This window comes from Dermochelys coriacea, chromosome 8 (assembly GCF_009764565.3).
Source record: "Dermochelys coriacea isolate rDerCor1 chromosome 8, rDerCor1.pri.v4, whole genome shotgun sequence".
In the NCBI taxonomy this organism is placed as follows: Eukaryota; Metazoa; Chordata; order Testudines; family Dermochelyidae; genus Dermochelys; species Dermochelys coriacea.
Genome location: NC_050075.1, coordinates 45,709,837 through 45,727,428, shown reverse-complemented (window position 1 = coordinate 45,727,428; position 17,592 = coordinate 45,709,837). Strand labels below are relative to the sequence as shown.

General features: G+C 39.2%; 1 protein-coding gene across 6 annotated transcripts in view; it reads left to right on the top strand.

Annotated features, from left to right (window-relative positions):
* The window catches only part of SUCO (SUN domain containing ossification factor), a 75,124-nt gene that overhangs the window by 10,150 nt on the left and 47,382 nt on the right, over window positions 1-17,592 (top strand). For 4 of the 6 annotated variants that reach the window (XM_038413275.2, XM_038413274.2, XM_038413271.2 and 1 more), the window contains exons 2-4: window positions 11,865-11,970; window positions 14,956-15,066; window positions 16,485-16,630. In XM_038413275.2, the coding sequence (XP_038269203.1) occupies window positions 16,494-16,630 (137 nt within the window). In that variant the 5' untranslated portion in view covers window positions 11,865-11,970; window positions 14,956-15,066; window positions 16,485-16,493. Of the gene's footprint in view, window positions 1-11,864; window positions 11,971-14,955; window positions 15,067-16,484; window positions 16,631-17,592 lie in introns of those variants that run through there. The other 2 variants (XM_043520145.1, XM_043520144.1) reach the window with 1 other exon arrangement.

Here is a 17,592-nt window from a genome sequence, read left to right as displayed (position 1 = left end):
ACTTGGAACGTTCAAGGTAAGTTTGAGTCATGCATGAACATGTGACTTGCCCATGTAACTCCAAAACTGCAGCTTGCAGCTGGATTCTGCATAGGAGAGAGGAGGGTGTCTCTACCCACAAGAGGGAGTCTATTGGAGACCCCTCCATTTGGTCTTCAGTTGGTTCAAGAGAGCCTCTCCACAGCCAAAGGATACTTGAAAGAAACTGGAACAAAGGACAGTAACCATGGGGGTGTAAGTAGGCTCCTTCTAATCTGGGTCCAGCAGTCAGTCTGTGAAATAAACTCATGGAACATCTCTGAGGGTGAGGTTTCATCTGTAACTGCTTTCTTACTGTATTAAATTTAGACTTGTATGTTTTATTTTGTCTGGTAATTTACTTTTGTCTGTCATCACTTGGAACCACTTAAATCCTACTTTTTGTAATTAATATCACTTTTGTCCTTATTAATTAACCCAAAGTATGTATTAATAGCTCAGGGGGTGGGGGGGACAACAGCTGTGCATATCTCTGTCAGTGTTATAGAGGGCAAACAATTTATGAGTTTACCATGTTTAAGTTTTATACAGGGTAAAACAGATTTATTTGGCGTTTGGACCCCATTGGGAGCTGCGCATCTGAGTGTTGGAGACAGGAGCACTTCTTGAGCTGTTTTCAGTTAAGTCTGCAGTTTGTGGGACGTAGTTCAGACCTGGGTCTGTGTTGCAGCAGGCTAGTGTGTCTGGCTCAGACAAGGTAAGGTTCTGAAGTCCCAAGCTGCCAGGAAAAATGGGCTCAGAGGTAGTCTCAGCACATCAGTTGGCAGCCACAACCCTGATCCCCACCATCCGAAACCTGGAGCATCATCCCAGCCTGGAGCATCCTCCTATACCCCAGAGCCCGCACCTCCAGCCAGAACCCTCACCCCCTCCTGCACCCCAACCCCAATTTTGTGAACATTCATGGCCTGCCATATAATTTCTATACCCAGATGTGGCCCTTGGGCCAAAAAGTTTGCTCACCCCTGTTGTAAATCCATTATATAAAGTGTCTGGCTGTTATACAGCATAATGGTTTTCAGACAAAATTTCTTATTCATAGCAGGATTCTACCATCAACCTGTAACAGCCATGTTTTAACATTGCTGTTGATTGCCATTTCTGCTTCCCGTGTGGCCAGCACTGAACAGAGATAATGGCTGTCAGACTGTATTTGTTCTAGCCTTGTTCTAGAATAACTTTCCCCCGGTAAGGGAACTGTTTTTAACATAGGTGTGAACTTTCTGCCACCACAGCTATGCTGAATGAAGCGTAACTTTAACTTTTTAACGAGAAACTCTGTTCTTTACTAGATTTCAAGAGCTTTAAAAATATTTAAGTTATCCACAGCTGATGGTACACCTGGTGTTTGCACAAACTTATGTTTAAAAATCCCAATGTGGGAGATGCGGGGGAGTAAGCATCAAAGCCATGTGCTTTATTACTTTCCTGTATTCTGCACATTTCACATAGGGCTTTGCTGTTTGTTTTTTTTCCAGCCAGAATGCATTATTAGTATTTATGTATTTTTAATTTAATCCATCCACAAACTGTTCTATTAAGATGGTAAAATCAGGTGGGGCCTCTTTACAGTGTCACATTTAGTGTCAGGGCACTGTGGTAAAGACCTGTGAAGACTAGGGTCCATATATTTAAAAGTGACAAGAGACTTGGAGTGCTACAATTCAAACACCATAAGGGGGACCTGGTTTTCAGAGGGCCTGTGGTCTGCACTTTCTGAAAATATGGCCCATTTAAGATGTGTGAAGTGGGACACCGAAACACTATAGACACTCTTGAAAGCTAAGGTACAGGGCTTTAGTCTTATTTCATAACAGGGTTCTCATTTTGTATTGGTGTAGTCCACACAGGAGACCAGCCCACGCAACACAATTACATCACAGTAAATTTAGCTGTGTTGGACATAATGAAACTAGATAGTAGTAGTTAAAGAAGACTGATTATTTCCATGATTCCTCTGCAGACCTTTGTTTTGTTTTTACCATTTATATGCACTCTAATTTTTCTAGTACCTTTCTGTATTTTTTAAAAATTTTACTTAAGCTACTCTAAGATTGAGAGTTCTTGGTGCAAACTTACCTGATTTGCAAGATCTGATCTGCAGAAACAGGATAGTGCACAAAAATAGTGAGCATATTTTTGTGAATCCAGTTCTGTAAGTGAAATGAAGAAATCCCTTTCTTTCTGAACATTCTGGATGGCAGGATTTAAAATATGAAAACTTTTTGCAAAAGAAAAGCATAGTTGAGAGACACCACAAAAAGTATATTCTGCTTTGATCTATTTTTCATCAGTTTCAAGCGGAAAAGTAATGAAATATTGGTATGTTCTCAAAACAAACAGTGAAATGCATTGTGGTAAGAAACAAAGATTTTACTCCAGGCAATATGTGTAGATTCTTATCTTGTAGCATTCTTACTCATTTTGATTTTGTATATTTTGTGCTTACTGTTTTCTCTCAAAGGCAGTCATTTAAACTGATTCTCTTGTTGTAGCATCCTGCTCTCTAATAGTAGCAACTAGCTTTCTAAATCATTCAAAATTGTTTAGTCAGTCAAAAAGTTAGCTTTAACATTTCTCCATTGTGTGATAGAAATGAGGGGTGGATAAACCCAAAACACCTCAGTAGGAATAAGAGAATGCTGTGTCTCATTGTATTTGGGTGAGATGGAATGATGCTAATGGCCATTTATAGTACCAGAGGTCTTTTTTTTCCTCTGGGAATAACTGCCTTTGTTCCATGCTTCAGAGGTAACCAGAGTACCTCTAACATTTTTTAAATTGATTGCTGTCTTTCTTTGTTGGCACACTTGAAGTGCTACAACCACATTGAGAGCTCAGTCTTCTGCTTCTGTGTAGGCAGATGTGGATTCCTCAGGGGTCTTTCAGGAGGGCCTCCTTTTCAGGTAGAATTTTGACACTCCTCTCCTTCTGTCAAACAACTTTAATAGAGAGATGGTCCATTTGACAGGACTAAAGGGGAACCAGAGAATTTCCCTATTTAGTGTCTTCTCAGTCCACTGAAATGGGATGTTGAGCTCAAGGGGAAATCTGTTCGGCCTGCTTAGTTCGTCACTTCTGTAGACTCTCCCCTCTAATAGTGCTGCTGGTAATAGTAGCTTGTGGACTTTGGGGGCCAGTTTAAAGCAGAACTTGGCTTTACAGTTTTTCCATATCCATTTCCTGCTGCTGGTAAACATGCTGAGCATGGTTTCAGGATTCAAGTAACAGATGAGTCAAATTATAAGGAAATCTCCAATTTGAAAGATTCCTTCTACCCCCTCGATCTGCTTCTGTGATTGATATATAAGTCAGAAATCTAGATTGCTGCCTTTCCTAGTCATTCTTTTCAGGGCATAGCCAGGGATTTTCTCCTTTGAATAAGTGCTGTCTGCCACTCAACCATGAAGGTCCAGGTAATTCTATATTTAAGCAATGTTTTTGACTCGGAGGGACCCATCTTTTCCAGTTCCTCAGGCAAAATTCTTAATGTATAGAAACTTCATAGGATACCCAGGTTTCAGAGTAGCAGCCGTGTTGGTCTGTATTCGCAAAAAGAAAAGGAGTACTTGTGGCACCTTAGAGACTAACAAATTTATTAGAGCATAAGCTTCATCCGATGAAGTGAGCTGTAGCTCATGAAAGCTTATGCTCTAATAAGCTTTTCCTCCTTCTACAATCTCTGGAGAAGATTGTGTTGGACTACTCAGAGTCCACAGACACACCTGAGTCCACTGGTAAGGCCATTAATGTCAATTTGAGCATGAACCATGGGTTGAAATGGAGTGAAAGATGTTTATAGGTCAAGGTGACTGTGTCATGTTACATAAAACTAAATACAAGCTGTAGTGAAAGTATACCAACTAGATGAATTCAAACTAAAAACTATTTAATAATTTTAAGGCTTCTGGTGAAGTTACAGAATTGTATAACAATAGTTGAGGATGTCATATAGCAGTATCTGATAGGTTAATTTTGAAAGGATAATGTCCTTTTGGGATTTCTTTTGTGGGGACTTGCAGGCATGGAAAAGACTGTCTTATGCATGACATGGAACACAAACCACCTCCCATCACCTTGGCTGTTGCCCTCTGCACCACCAGCTGGACCCCAAGGTTTTCCATCAAACTGTCTTCCTGACTCTGAAAGATGTCATTTGATTCCCTTTCCTCCTTTAGTCTGATCAGGACATCACCCTTCGCATTGAGTCAGCTGAAACCTGAACACCACCTTGGATGTGAGCACTAGGATTCCTGCAGCTACAACATGTCTAATGTGTTTTTTTTCTCCCCCCCCCCCCCATGGCTTATTAGCCGGCCAGGACCAATCTACCTTTGAAATATTTTGCTCTAACCAAGAAAGCAAGCTTAAAAACTGTTTTATCCCGATATTTGGCAAAAGTTTGCCAAATCTGAGTGCATCTAAGGTATTTTGTTCCCTGTGACACTTTTTTTTTCAGCCGCTAAACTTCAGTCTTCATTGACAGAAACAGCAGCATCTTACCTCTTTCTCTTCCCCTATTTGGGTACTTTTTTTCTTTTTTCTTTGAAATCTGATTCTGTGCTTTTTTTTTTTTTTTTTAATCCAGGGCTGCTGTTGATAACAGTCCCAGTCTTTTAAATCTCTCCTCCTATGGAAACTGTTCTATATCTCTAATCATTTTAGTTGCCCTTCTCTGTACTTTTTCCATTTCTTATATATATGGGGTGACCAGAACTGGACACAGTATTCAAGGTGTGGGTGTTCCATGGATTTATCTAGTGGCTTTATTATATTTTCAGTTTTATCTATCCCTTTCCTAATGTTTAATATTGATAGCTTTTTTTTTGGCTGTTGCTGCACATTGAACAGCTATTTTCAGAGAATTATCCACAATGACTCCAGGATCTTTGAGTGGTAATGGATAATTTAGATCCCATCATTTTGTTTGTATAGTTAGGATTGTTTTCCAGTGTGCCATTACTTAGCATTTATCAACATTCCGTTTCATCTGCCATTTTGTTGCTCAGTCATCCAGTTTTATGAGATCCCATTAACTCTTCGCAGTCAGCTTTGGACTTACGAAGCTACTTGAATACTTACTATCGGCAAACTTTGCCATCTCTCCATTTACCCCTTTTTCCAGATTATTTGTGAGTGTTGAAGAGGACTGGTTCCAGTACAGGTCCATGGGGAACAGTGCTATTTGCGCCTCTCCAGTGTGAAAACTGACCATTTATTCCTTTTGTTTCTTGTCTTTTAACCAGTTACTGATACATGAGAGAGGACCTTCTCTCTTCTCCCATGACTGGAGAACTTTTCTTAAGAGCCTTTGGTGAAGGACCTTGTCAAAGGCTTTCTGAATGTCTAAGTACACTATATCCACTGGATCACCCAAGCCCACGTGTTTGCTGACCCCCACAAAGTATTCTAATAGATTTTTGAGGCATAATTTCCCTTTGAGGCATAATTTCCCTTTGAGGCATAATTCCCAAAAGCAGCAATGACTCTTCACTAGCATATTGTGTTCATCTGTGTCTGATGATTCTATTCTTTTACTATGGTTTCAACCAGTTTGCCTGGTACTGACTTACCAGCCTGCAATTGCCAGGATCACCTCTGGAGCCGCCTCTTTCTTTTTTTTCTTATGACCTTCAAGGATGTTTTTCTTAAAACCTCATACGACTGACACTGGCTATGGGACAGATTTTTGAAAACACCAGTGGTAATTAGGTGCCACCTGATATTGGTGGTTTTCAAAACCTATCTCATCATCCTTAACACTGGGTGGGTTTAGGTTGAACTGATGTGAAGTTTAGGGGCTTATGCCTTTATCTAGTAGGTAGGAAGACCCTGGGAATAAGTGTTTTCTGATAGCTATCCTTGATTATACTCTGTGCTTCATTGTCCACTGCTTGGAGTTGCCCCTGCACATAGGTCTGATTTTAAATTGTTTTGAACAAGTTCATGCTTTAAGTTCCCAGTCTGATATGCCTCCAAAAATGAAGCCATTTTACTATGGGGAAAGTGGAAAAAATTTGTCCGGAACAAGGTGTGGTGGTTCATGTTTTATGGGTAGATATCACAATGTATTGGCATAAGAAAATATCCCTTAAAAAGCAGTTTTGGTTTCCTTTGCAGAGGAGGTCCCTGTCATATAATGTACCAGATGGCAGCATCAATGATGGCACATGGAGATGCATCAGATAATTGTTTACATGGGTTCAATTTACTTTTGGCTAACTTGTCTAATTCCCTCTTTCACTGGCTACTCACTTGGTGCTAACTCCATTTGTGGTCCTTTACCAAAAACTATTATTATTCTAATAGTGTCTTCAGATAATAGTCTTCTGTATCAAAAAGAACTGCTACCTTTTAAATGACTTTAAACAATGAGCAACTTATTAAGAGCTACGTTTAAAAAACAAAACAAAACTGGACAGTCTACTAGATCAGCATCAGTTTCAAAGTCACTCAGATTTTACAATCATAACATTCTAATACAGCTTGGTTTGTTATGGATGCCTGGTTGTCAATGGAACACTGCTAAATCATAACATCACACATACTATTTTATTCAGAAGTGGTGAGCAGATGTATTTTTCCTTCCCCTTCAGTAAAGGAGAACAGCACATGCCTATCATATGAAGGGTAAAGTTTTCATCTTGTAAGCTTGGGCTAGCAGCCAATACGTGGACTTGTATCTCCTCTTAACCTTAGGAATCCAGTGGGGCATCCAGGAAAGTCATATGTAGAAATATACCAATGAAAATGCCACATTGTTCTTTTATCAGATTTAAATAGCTTCTGTTGCTGTCGTCATTGAACCATCTGTAGCAAACTTGAATTGTCATATAAAAACTTCTGCAAGGTCGGAGACTCTTAGAAACAGTGACTTATTCAGAGAGAGGGGGGTAAATCTTGATGCCAAAAGAGAAATGTATAATAGCAAGGACAGGGAATGATAAAAGCTTAATATTGATTAGAAAGCCTTAATGTCCAGATAATCTGAAAAAGACTGGTAGTTGTTTTAGCTAGTCAAGTACAAGGTATATTTTGTTACTCCTCCTCGATCAGTGTGGAAATATATGTTTGATACTATCTGCACATTAATACATAATAAACAATAGTGTGGCATGTTTGGCCTGAGGCAAAAGAAGTACTAACGTTTGAAGAGGCATTTGCATTAAGGAACTACTTAAATGGGTTTGCTGTATGTTGGACTGATAAAACTGCAAATATTATACGAGTTAGCATCTTAAAAAAGGGCAAGATTCCCTTTTGGTCAAACAAAACAATTAACTCCCTGCAGAAATGGATTCTATAACATTTTGCTACTGATTATTAGAGCAGAAGATGACTCTCGGCATAAGATTATATGCCAAATATACTCTATTTCCAAGTCTAACATCTGTTAACCAGTGTTTAGAAATATCTGCTTAGTTTTCTTTATACGAGCATTATTTAGTGCAGAGGTGGGCAAACTATATAAAGGCCAGATGTACAGTGCAGCCTTAATTCTTCTCCCTTGCATATTGACGTGGTGCCCTGAATGATGCAAGGTTCCTGTGGAAAGAATATGATTTTGTAATTAAGCCTGTATTATAATTTATGTGCATAAGGAATCAGAACAGAGTTTGTGTGGGCAACTGTAAATCTTGCATTCCCTATCTTTTGACTTCGCCGTTTAAAAAAACTTAACGTTTGTGTATGTAACTTCCTTTTTATAGGACAAAACAAACTGTTAGGTGCAAATGTCACAACCCTCTGTTAATGCATCATAAGCAGAGTTTGAATCGTGAACCTTTATCTCTGCAGTGCAGATTACCACGGTTTGAGCTAAAGAACTAACTGAATTAGCTGGCAGGAGGGGAAGGTTATTCCACAGAGGTGGCGGTGTTGCAAACAGACTGCTGGGTTTTGGATGTGATTGGGTGCGAGATTCTAACCTGGCCCAGTTTCCCTCTCTCCCACCGTGCACAAGCATCTACCATGGCAGTACAATGTCTGCTACTGCTTTGGCAGTAAGGTGAGCCTGGCCTTAGAACAGAGATGGGCAAACTACGGCCCGTGGGACTGTCCTGTCCAGTCCCTGAGCTCCCAGCCGGGGAGGCTAGCCCCCGGTCCCTCCCCTGCAGCCTAAGCCTGCCATGCCACCAGTGCTCTGGCCCGCCGCTCCTGCCGGGCAGCGCAGGCGACGTGGCTGGCTGCGGTGGGGCTGTGAGCTCTTGCTCCTCCTCTGAGCGGGAGGGTTGGATGGGGGGCAGTCAAGGGATGGGGAGCAGGGGAAGGTTGGATAGGCGTGGGAGTCCTGGGGGGCCTGTCTGGGGGTGGGGATGTGGATAGGGGTCAGGGCAGTCAGGGGATGGGGAGAAGGGGGGGTTTGATGGGGGTGGGGTACTGGGTTGGTCAGGGGACAAGGAGCAGGGTGGGTCGGATGAGTCAGAGGTTCTGAGAGGGGCAGTCGGGGGTAGGATGTGGGAGGGAGTGGATAGGGGGTGGGGGGCAGGCTGTTTGGGGAGACACAGTCTTTCCTACTCAGCCCTCCATACAGTTTCGCAACTCCGATGTGGCCCTCGGGCCAAAAAGTTTGCCCACCCCTGCCTTTGAATGTCTATTATTCTGACACAATGCCAACATTTTCCTTAGGAATGCAAGGGGAAGAAAAGGGATAGTGATGTTAGCAGTTTCTGTCACTGAAAAAAAAAATTAATAAGTCAAAGAACAAACAGTAGAGGTGTGAAGGTTTGTCAAAGATCACAAAAATCTTTTATAATGGAAAGTGTTAGGCAACCTTAATAAAGGGATCACTTGCTGCTTACCTTAAGGTAATGAATATAGTATTAGGAGCTATAAGTAATCTTCCATTCTCTTCCTCTCACCCCAAGAATAAGGGGGAGGGATTCAATGAAATTGAGGGCAGCAAATAGAAAACTAATTACCCATTGTGTAGACACATTTCTTTGTCTGTCTGTAGAATTTATTGCCACAGGATGTCATTGAGTCCAGCAGTTTAGCAAATTTCAAAGGAGGATTGGACTTTTGCATAGATAAAAAGTATATCTAGTTGCAGTAGTTCATATAGAGGGCAAACAATTTACGAATTTACCTTGTATAAACTTTATACAGAGTAAAACGGATTTATTTGGGGTTTGGATGTCTGGGTGCTGGAGACCTGCTGAGCTGTTTTTAGTTAGTCTGCAGCTTTGGGGGTGTGGCCCAGACCCTGAGTCTGTGTTGCAGCAGGCTAGCGTGTCCTGCTCAACAAGGCAGGTTCTGAAGTCCCAAGTTGGCAGGGAAAATGGACTCAGAGGTAATTTCAGCACATCAGGTGACAATCCCAAGGGGATCTCTGTGACTGAACCTGTCACATTACCTACCAGCATGATCATTCTCTTCCCCCTCCCCCCCCCATCCTCCCAGAATTAACCTTTTTGTTTGGAGTATACAAAGTCGATGATACTAGAATAATTAGAGGAAATGGTTTGTTTGGAAACTGAAGTATAAGATGACATAGTAGAAGTACAGTATGATGTGTCTCAGTGTGTTACTTGACAGTTGTTATTTAATGTACCTTTCAGAAAATAGTCCAAAATAAACTTTTACTTTCTAGTGGCATAACTGGACTTTTCATTTTCACTGAAGTAAAAGAGGTGTCACTGGGAGTTTAAACTGTTTAATATTCTAAAAAGTGCTGTTTTAAAAAATCATTTGAAACAAAATGTTAACCAACTTTTAAAAAGACATTTCTATTATAACATGGAAACTGAGCTGTCATTACATATTGCTTTAAGGCCCTGCTTGGTCTCCAGGCAGCTCTCATTCCCCCTACTGCTTCAGAACATTTTTTCACTCTGTTTAGGTTTCAGAGTAGCAGCCGTGTTAGTCTGTATTCGCAAAAAGAAAAGGAGTACTTGTGGCACCTTAGAGACTAACAAATTTATTAGAGCGTAAGCTTTCGTGAGCTACAGCTCACTTCATCGGATGCATCCGATGAAGTGAGCTGTAGCTCACGAAAGCTTACGCTCTAATAAATTTGTTAGTCTCTAAGGTGCCACAAGTACTCCTTTTCTTTTCACTCTGTTTAGGCATTTATATAGCCACTTTCACCTTTGAGTGCCTCAGTTTTTTCTGAGCTAATAGGATCTCCATCTAGCTCCTGAGTTTGTTCCTCAAATAAATTATAGAATTTTCTGTAAACCAAATCATATCTACCTTTTGGTATCCAAGCCTAAATATCTTTCTTTACCAAGCATGTTAAAGGGCAATTTGCATTTCTACATTTAGAAAATATAGCACAAAGGGCACATCACATTTTCTTTATCTACTTGGATCAGAAGAGATATTGAGCACATCACCTAACAAAATTTCTCCTGAAGGAGTCGAAGGTGCAACTCCCTCATGAACCACCCCCTCTCCCCCCCCCCCCCCCAAAAAAAAGCCTTATACAAGCACATATGTAAAGCCACTATCTGGTTTACCGTATATTCCTTCACTAAGCACTATAAAACTTGGGCTTTTCTTTACCTGACAGAGCTTTGTTAGAGCAAACTGAAGGATGCTAAACTTACAATATATACTTTAAATACATTTGTTTATATTTTCAGTTTGTATGGGACAACAGAGCCTGTTTTTAGGTATGGTAGTTATCATCTTTATTGCTCATTACTGTTTGCTACTGCCCAAGGGTACAATATCGTCAGTTGATCTGTGCATAGGCAATGGAGAAAACTTCAGTTTCTGACCTGTGACTAAAAGGTAAAGAAATCTCAAATTTTAGAGAGGCATGTATCCTTTTAATGATAGCTAGTTAGTATCTTGTCAACTTCCATTCTGTGCTTTTTGTTTTCCGGTGTTCAGCTCTGGAGGCATCTCCTTAGGCTGTGATGCCATGCAGTTGGTGTGCTAAGGGAGTATTTTTCTGTGAAGTATTAAAAAATATCAGATGCCTTTATAGCCAGGTGGGTAGGAGTCCCCTACTGCACACTGCCCATAATCCCTGGATTTACCATTCTGACAGATTAAGTTACAGATGATAAACTAAAATGTTATTTTGAGAACTACATATTAAAAAAAATCTGAACTTTCTAATGAGAGGCTTTTTATCTCTTGATCAGAAAAATTCTGCGTGTTCTGTGCGGGCGAGTAGTACTCTGTACTACTGTGAGATTGCATCTGTCAATGCCACATCTCTTGACTACAATCCTGAAGGTCGTGGGTTCGAGTGTTACTCGATCTCATACTGAAAAGCCACCTCCAGTTTACCCAACTGCAGAGTGGATACCTGATCCATTAGGTTAGGGCAGTCAAAGGTGGTCGGACGTGATGCTGGCCACATCACTCCCTGGTGTACTGTTGGCTATGAAATTAACTGTTTCAGCCCGATGGGCCAATGGCTTGGGGGAACTTAGACTTTGACTATTGTCAGTCTAGTTTAGAATGTAAATCCCACGTGCCCAAGTATTGTCTATTTCTAAGATGAGTAGAACACCCTGAGCCACTAAGCACGCTGAGGGCACTGCACAGGAAATTAATGAATTTTGGCCTATATAGACTACACTTCTTAATTACAAATCAGTAGGTAAAAAGTACAAGTATATTTTAGAGCTAACTTCCCAGTCCATCCTGCTATGAGATTAGTTCGTAAAACTGAAGTGAGATTCCTAGCACTGCTTGCAAAGGATCATCGTTAGCCTAACAAAAGTATTGGGCTTTTTTAATATATCCAGGTATTTTATAGGAACAAACAAAAATAAGGTTGAGTGAGATAATCTGTGTATTAATGTATGTATTTAAAGTGAGACTTCAATTTTTAGTTCCTGTTTTGTCTGTGTTTTGTTTAACAGGCTTCCCAGCTGGCATGTTTTTTGTAACGAGAGCCCTTCATCTACATCACAGTACTCTCCAGATAACTATGCCCTGGCAAATGAGGATGAGAACATCCACGAAAAGGTACAGTGGAGGTTTGCATATTTTTCAGTAGATGGGCTTGATATCACATGACTAATTGCAAAGCTAGTGGTGGTCCTCATTTTAAGAATGATTCTCAGTCAGTTACTTTAAAAAATTCATGTACTGAATGCTCCAATTAACTAAGGTCCTAGGGCTAGTCATCTAGAAAATCTTTTTTTAACTTCCACAGTGTCCCTGTCTCTTAGATCATGCAATGTCCAGGCTCACTGTAGTTTTGCCAGCTTGTGCTCTAAGTGATGCACAATTGGAGTGGATTTGATTTAAATAGTCTTCCTGAGTAGTGATTTAATCATGGTTTTCTACATAAAAGTGCATTCTTGTTGGTTGTTATAATCTTAATACATATTCTTCACAACTCGGAGATGTAGGTTTCATTTTTAGAATGTACACACCATACATTTTTAAACAGTGATTTATTTTGAAAACTTTTCAGATGAGTTTTACAGCTGCATCAGAAAATGAATGATTGTTTGATTTCATTTACCAAAGGTAATTGAAGCAGATATTTATGAAGTCAGTGGGAGGTGAACTATCTCCAGTTCAACAGGTTAATCATTAATATTTGGAAGATTTTCTTGCCATGCTGTATTAGGAGGAGAACATCACCAGACAGACATTTAAATTGTTTTATTTAACTAACACAACAATGTTAAGTATTCTAGATATTTTTCTTCAACAGCAAACATATAATATTTTAACAAAACAAGCATATGTCCCTTGATTCTCACATTTATCTCCAGACTTCTCCTTGTCCAGATCTATTTCGCCCCCCAACAATCTCTATTCATTGAACTTTCTGAAACTTTGCACTTTTAGAGAGGTAAGGGATTAACTCTGTGTACACAAATTTGCAGAGGGACAATAGAGTTGAGGTCTGTTATTTCTCACTTCTTTCTTTCTCCTTTCTTTCTTTCTCCTTTCTTTCTTTCTCCTTTCTTTCTTTCTTTCTTCTTTCTTTCTTTCAACAAGCATGTTACCTCTGGAGACGCACATCTAGTTTGAGAACTGCAAAACTAAGCATCTCTGTTCCTATCTGCTAGACTGAGCACTAAGTCCCATTGTGTAGATTAACCTAAATCTATACAGAAGCCCATGGAACCCCATAAAATTGGGTCTCTAATCCATGTACTATTGGAACTCATTTACAAAACTTTTCTTAAACATTGCATGAATATATGGTCTCGTACTATAGAATTAGAATTTATAATCCCTATTCCATGATGAGATACATTATAGCTCAAAGATATCTTAATTAAAACTATTTTTAGATAGGTTTTTCCCTCAAAAAGCATTTTATCAAAAAAATCCAATTTTCTTTTAAATCATTGATTTTTATTCACTCTGTGCACAACCCTGCAGTTCTGATGACCTCAGCTAGAAGGATACAAGATCAAGTTTTAAAATGAGCAAAACTACACAATCATAAAAAATGGGACTTGTCACTAACCCTTCATGCCCTAGCTTGATTTTATGGCTAATGTAATATGCGCACAGTACTCAAAGAAGGAGCCAAGTGATCTGTAGTGGGGCTTGAGTTTGTGAAACCACCCTTGTATACTTTGTACTGATTTTCTGATAACCACCTTCCCCCTCATTCCCTTAGAATGCTTATTTGTTTCAGAAGCAGATGTCTAAAATTTAAACCTAGAGATTAAACTCATTCCACCAGATTCAAGGTATCTTTTGTAGCTTGTTTTAGAAATGACTCTGTGTATGAAGATGCAGTTTAGAGCTGTTGATTCTTTATATTACTCTTGACTGGGTCTTCAGAACTCCTCAATTCAGGAGGGCAATCTTGCAGCATTTGACTAGCCTTCCTTTTAGAGGAATTTCTGCTAGTTAATCTTTCAAGAGAGGGGATCTGAGCGGCTCATACTTGAAAGAGAGGTCACTTAACTGAAAGTGTGCAAGATTAATTTCATATGCAGATCCATGTTTGCTTTCCTCCTTTTTTGGAGTCTGTCTTAACCAACTGAGGGTTAGTTAGGAGCTACAGTTCATTATATAGCCTTGCTTCTCCTTGTGTATTCAGACATTTAGCATGTTTAGCCTTCAGAACCACTGATTTTTCAAGTGGGCCTTATACAATGAAGGGCATGCATTTCCCAAGCTTGTGAATATATACAGACTATATGTCAAAGAAATGCAACTATAGGTAAACAATTTCTCAGATATCCTTCACTGATCCAGCCAAGAGTATAACATTCCGCATATACAGTCCCTAAATTATTTCCTGTATGAGAAGTTATAGCAGTTTAAATCTATGTAGTTGAATTGACATAAACCCCTAACAGACACACTTACACAGATTTAAGAACTGTTAAAACTGTTTATCTTGTGTCAAATTAAGCTAAACCGATTTAGGCCACATTATAGTGGCATGTCTATGGCACCATAGCTGTGCTGGCATAACTCCATAGTGTAAATGCAGCCTAAAGCAGCAAATAGAGTTTTTGCATCACTGTAGGAACACCATTCCATAAGTGACAGTAGCTAGATCAACAGAAGCATTCTTCGGTCAGCCTGGCTGGATCTACACCAGGATTAGTTTGGCATGGTTACAGTACTCAGATGTGAATTTTTCACAGCCCTGAGTGCTGTAGCTGTGTCAGCCTAAATCTTAAGTGTACACCAGGCCTTACGGAAATGTTAAATTGGTTTGTGTTTCTTTTAGTGCAAACCCCTTAATTGAACTAAAATGATTTAAACTGGTGTGACTTTTCTTGTACAGACAACGATTTAAGAGCATTTAGCTTGTATACATTAGTGTGTAAGACATGTCTTCAGATGTTCCATAACTCAGTTTTGTTGGTAATTCAGGTCTGGAAAGGCAAAATACTCCAAGGTTTGCCTCAAGACCAACAGTGGGAAAGTGTTTGTTTGTTTTTAGTAGAACACGGTTTAAATTCAAGCATGATCTGAATATTTATTATCCAATTGTTTCTTTACTTTGTAATGTACTAGGAGGAAACAGGCAGACCCACTGGAACGGAGTCTTTAGAACATGTGGACTCAAATATACACAGTTATCCCAGAGAAACTGATTTACTTGATGACTGCACAAAAGATCACCAGGCAAGCTTTTTCATTCATTTTTCATTTGATGCATTTTTTAAACATTGAATTGGTTTGAGCTTTTCACTTTTGTTTCAAGGTTTTATAACTATTTATATTGCATTTTTACTTGCATGGAGATATTGGGCACAGAGCTGCTGGAGGTGTCGTTTTTCAGATGGGAGAAAAAACCAAGGACCAACACATTTTATTATTAAATTCCAGCATGTATAATTTTTAACAGTGAGGGTAATTGATGATTGCACAACTTACCAAGGATATGGTGGATTCTCCATCACTAGAAGCTTTTAAATCAAGATTGGATGTCTTTCTATAAGCTGCTCAAGCACATAACTAACTACTTGTTTGGCTAGAAACAGGAGTTACTTGGTGGTAATCTGTTGCCTGTGTTATGTAGCAGCTCAGACTAGATGATTGTGCTGGTCTCTTCTAGCCTTGAAATCTATGAATCTGTAGTACTTTTTGCCTACCTAAATGCAGTATTCTTCATTTTCTAAGCAGCTCTTACATTCCATCTTTAAGGTGGCTGCATTTCAATGGAGAGTGCAGGATTGTGCATAATAAAGTACTTTGAGAACTTTGTATAAAAATTAAAGTTTAGAGAGAAGTTATTTGATTTCTGTTAAAACATACCCCATGCTGTCTAGGGGTCAAAAGACAAAGTATGCTAAAATATTTAACTCTGCATTTCAGGTTATAGATATAATTCCATCATAAATCCTTGCCAGCCTTTTTTGTGTTTAGTGTAATGACTCAAGCTAATCCAACTGATGAGTAGGGGCGCTTGGTTAAGAGTACTTCCCATTCCTGATGGAAATACTCTGGTCTGTTTTGCACTTACGACAGGCACATCTGCAGATGTATTTTACAGTTTCTATAGTTTTGCATGGTGTAGCCAATGTGATCGGGTAGCTAAAATAGAAGACTAGGAGTCTGGGATTTTGTCAAGGTTACTGTTTGTAAAATATGTTGAAACTTTGTGATGAAAGCATTAGGTAGTATAAATTATTTTTGCTCTTAATGTGAGACCTTAAACATGTTCCTGTTCCAATATAATTAAATTCAGTTGCTTAAACATTTATTTATTTTGTAATGGCATTATTGGTTTAAAAAAAAAGTGGTATACTTTCTTGGTTTGGGGAAATTTTAGAAATATAGCATTAATAAGAAAAATTTCCCAATTGTATTGTTGGGTATAAAACAAAATAGCATTTAGTATCATGTATGTTGCTTATTAATGAAAGCATGCAATGTTCTTTTATGGTGTCAGATTCTCACTTTCGTGTGTGTGTATTCGGTTTTCGAAGAGATCAGTAATTCAGATGTCTGTTTTTATGTAAATACAGGAGAAATGTATATTACGTCACACTTATCAGAAGTCATTCAAATTTTGCACTAATTTCTAATATTTTAAACAGACTACAGAAATGGGTGAATTAAGTCTGCCTCAGGTTGAGACACTACCTTCAGTAGACTTAAATGAAGCTTCTTCTAGCGTAGCTGCAAGCATTGAAAACATTTCCAGTTCATCTACCTCAGAGATCTCTCCAGTCTCGCAGCCTGAGTAAGCCTTTTATTTTGTTACCATTTTGGTCTTTATTGTAATAAGTAATATTTCCCCAAATAGATGGCCCTTCTAAATTGTTAGGCATGAGGAATTGGTTGTAATACTGTGTAGGTGTTGGGATTTTGCTTGCCTAGAGTACCATTGCATTCTCATAGCTATATATTTTTGTTGGAGAATGCCACCCTGAAAGTATTTAATCAGTTCTTCAAAATCTCCATAGCAACAGCTTACTCATTGATTTACAGTGGCGGAAACTATTGTTGCTATTATGCAAACTTCAGCCTACCACATTCTTACTATTTTTGCTACATACTGATTTATGATAGCCAGGCTACTCCAATATACTGTACCACTTCTGCAGTATACCTTTCCTGCACTGTTTGCCTGAAATGTCAATATTGATTATCAACCTAGTGATATATACTGAGAACTGAAATATATTTTTCATTTCACAATAGTAAGCTTGCTAACTGTATTCAATATACACTGCATAGTATATTTGAAAAATACATGTCTTTATCTATTCCCTGTTAAAGGCCACTAGCCCTCGCAAATAGGCTTTCATGTCTTTGCCAGAAAGTAGGGCAGGGGTAGCACCAGAACTGTTTCACTGCTGGGCTATAGTTTGTCCCTTAAGGAGATAAGTCTCTAAGAATTCTGTTATTCCCAGGCAGCAGCAACAGGGCTGTCCTAAACTCTCTGTTCTGACAGCAGGAGACTTTTTCCCCCCCTTAAATGGGGTCTCAAAACATCTTCATTTAAAAGAATTCAGCAGTACCTGTATTGCTTCTGAGGCTCCAAGTTGATCATAGTCTAGGTTATCAGTGGCTGGGTGGCTCTGAAGCAGTCCCTTCAAAGGGCATCCCTGGAACATAGAGGCATCACTCTGCTGCCCCCTCTGTGATGACACAACATGCAGGAAAATAATAAGAAAAAGTTGAAGGTCACTATAGAATTCA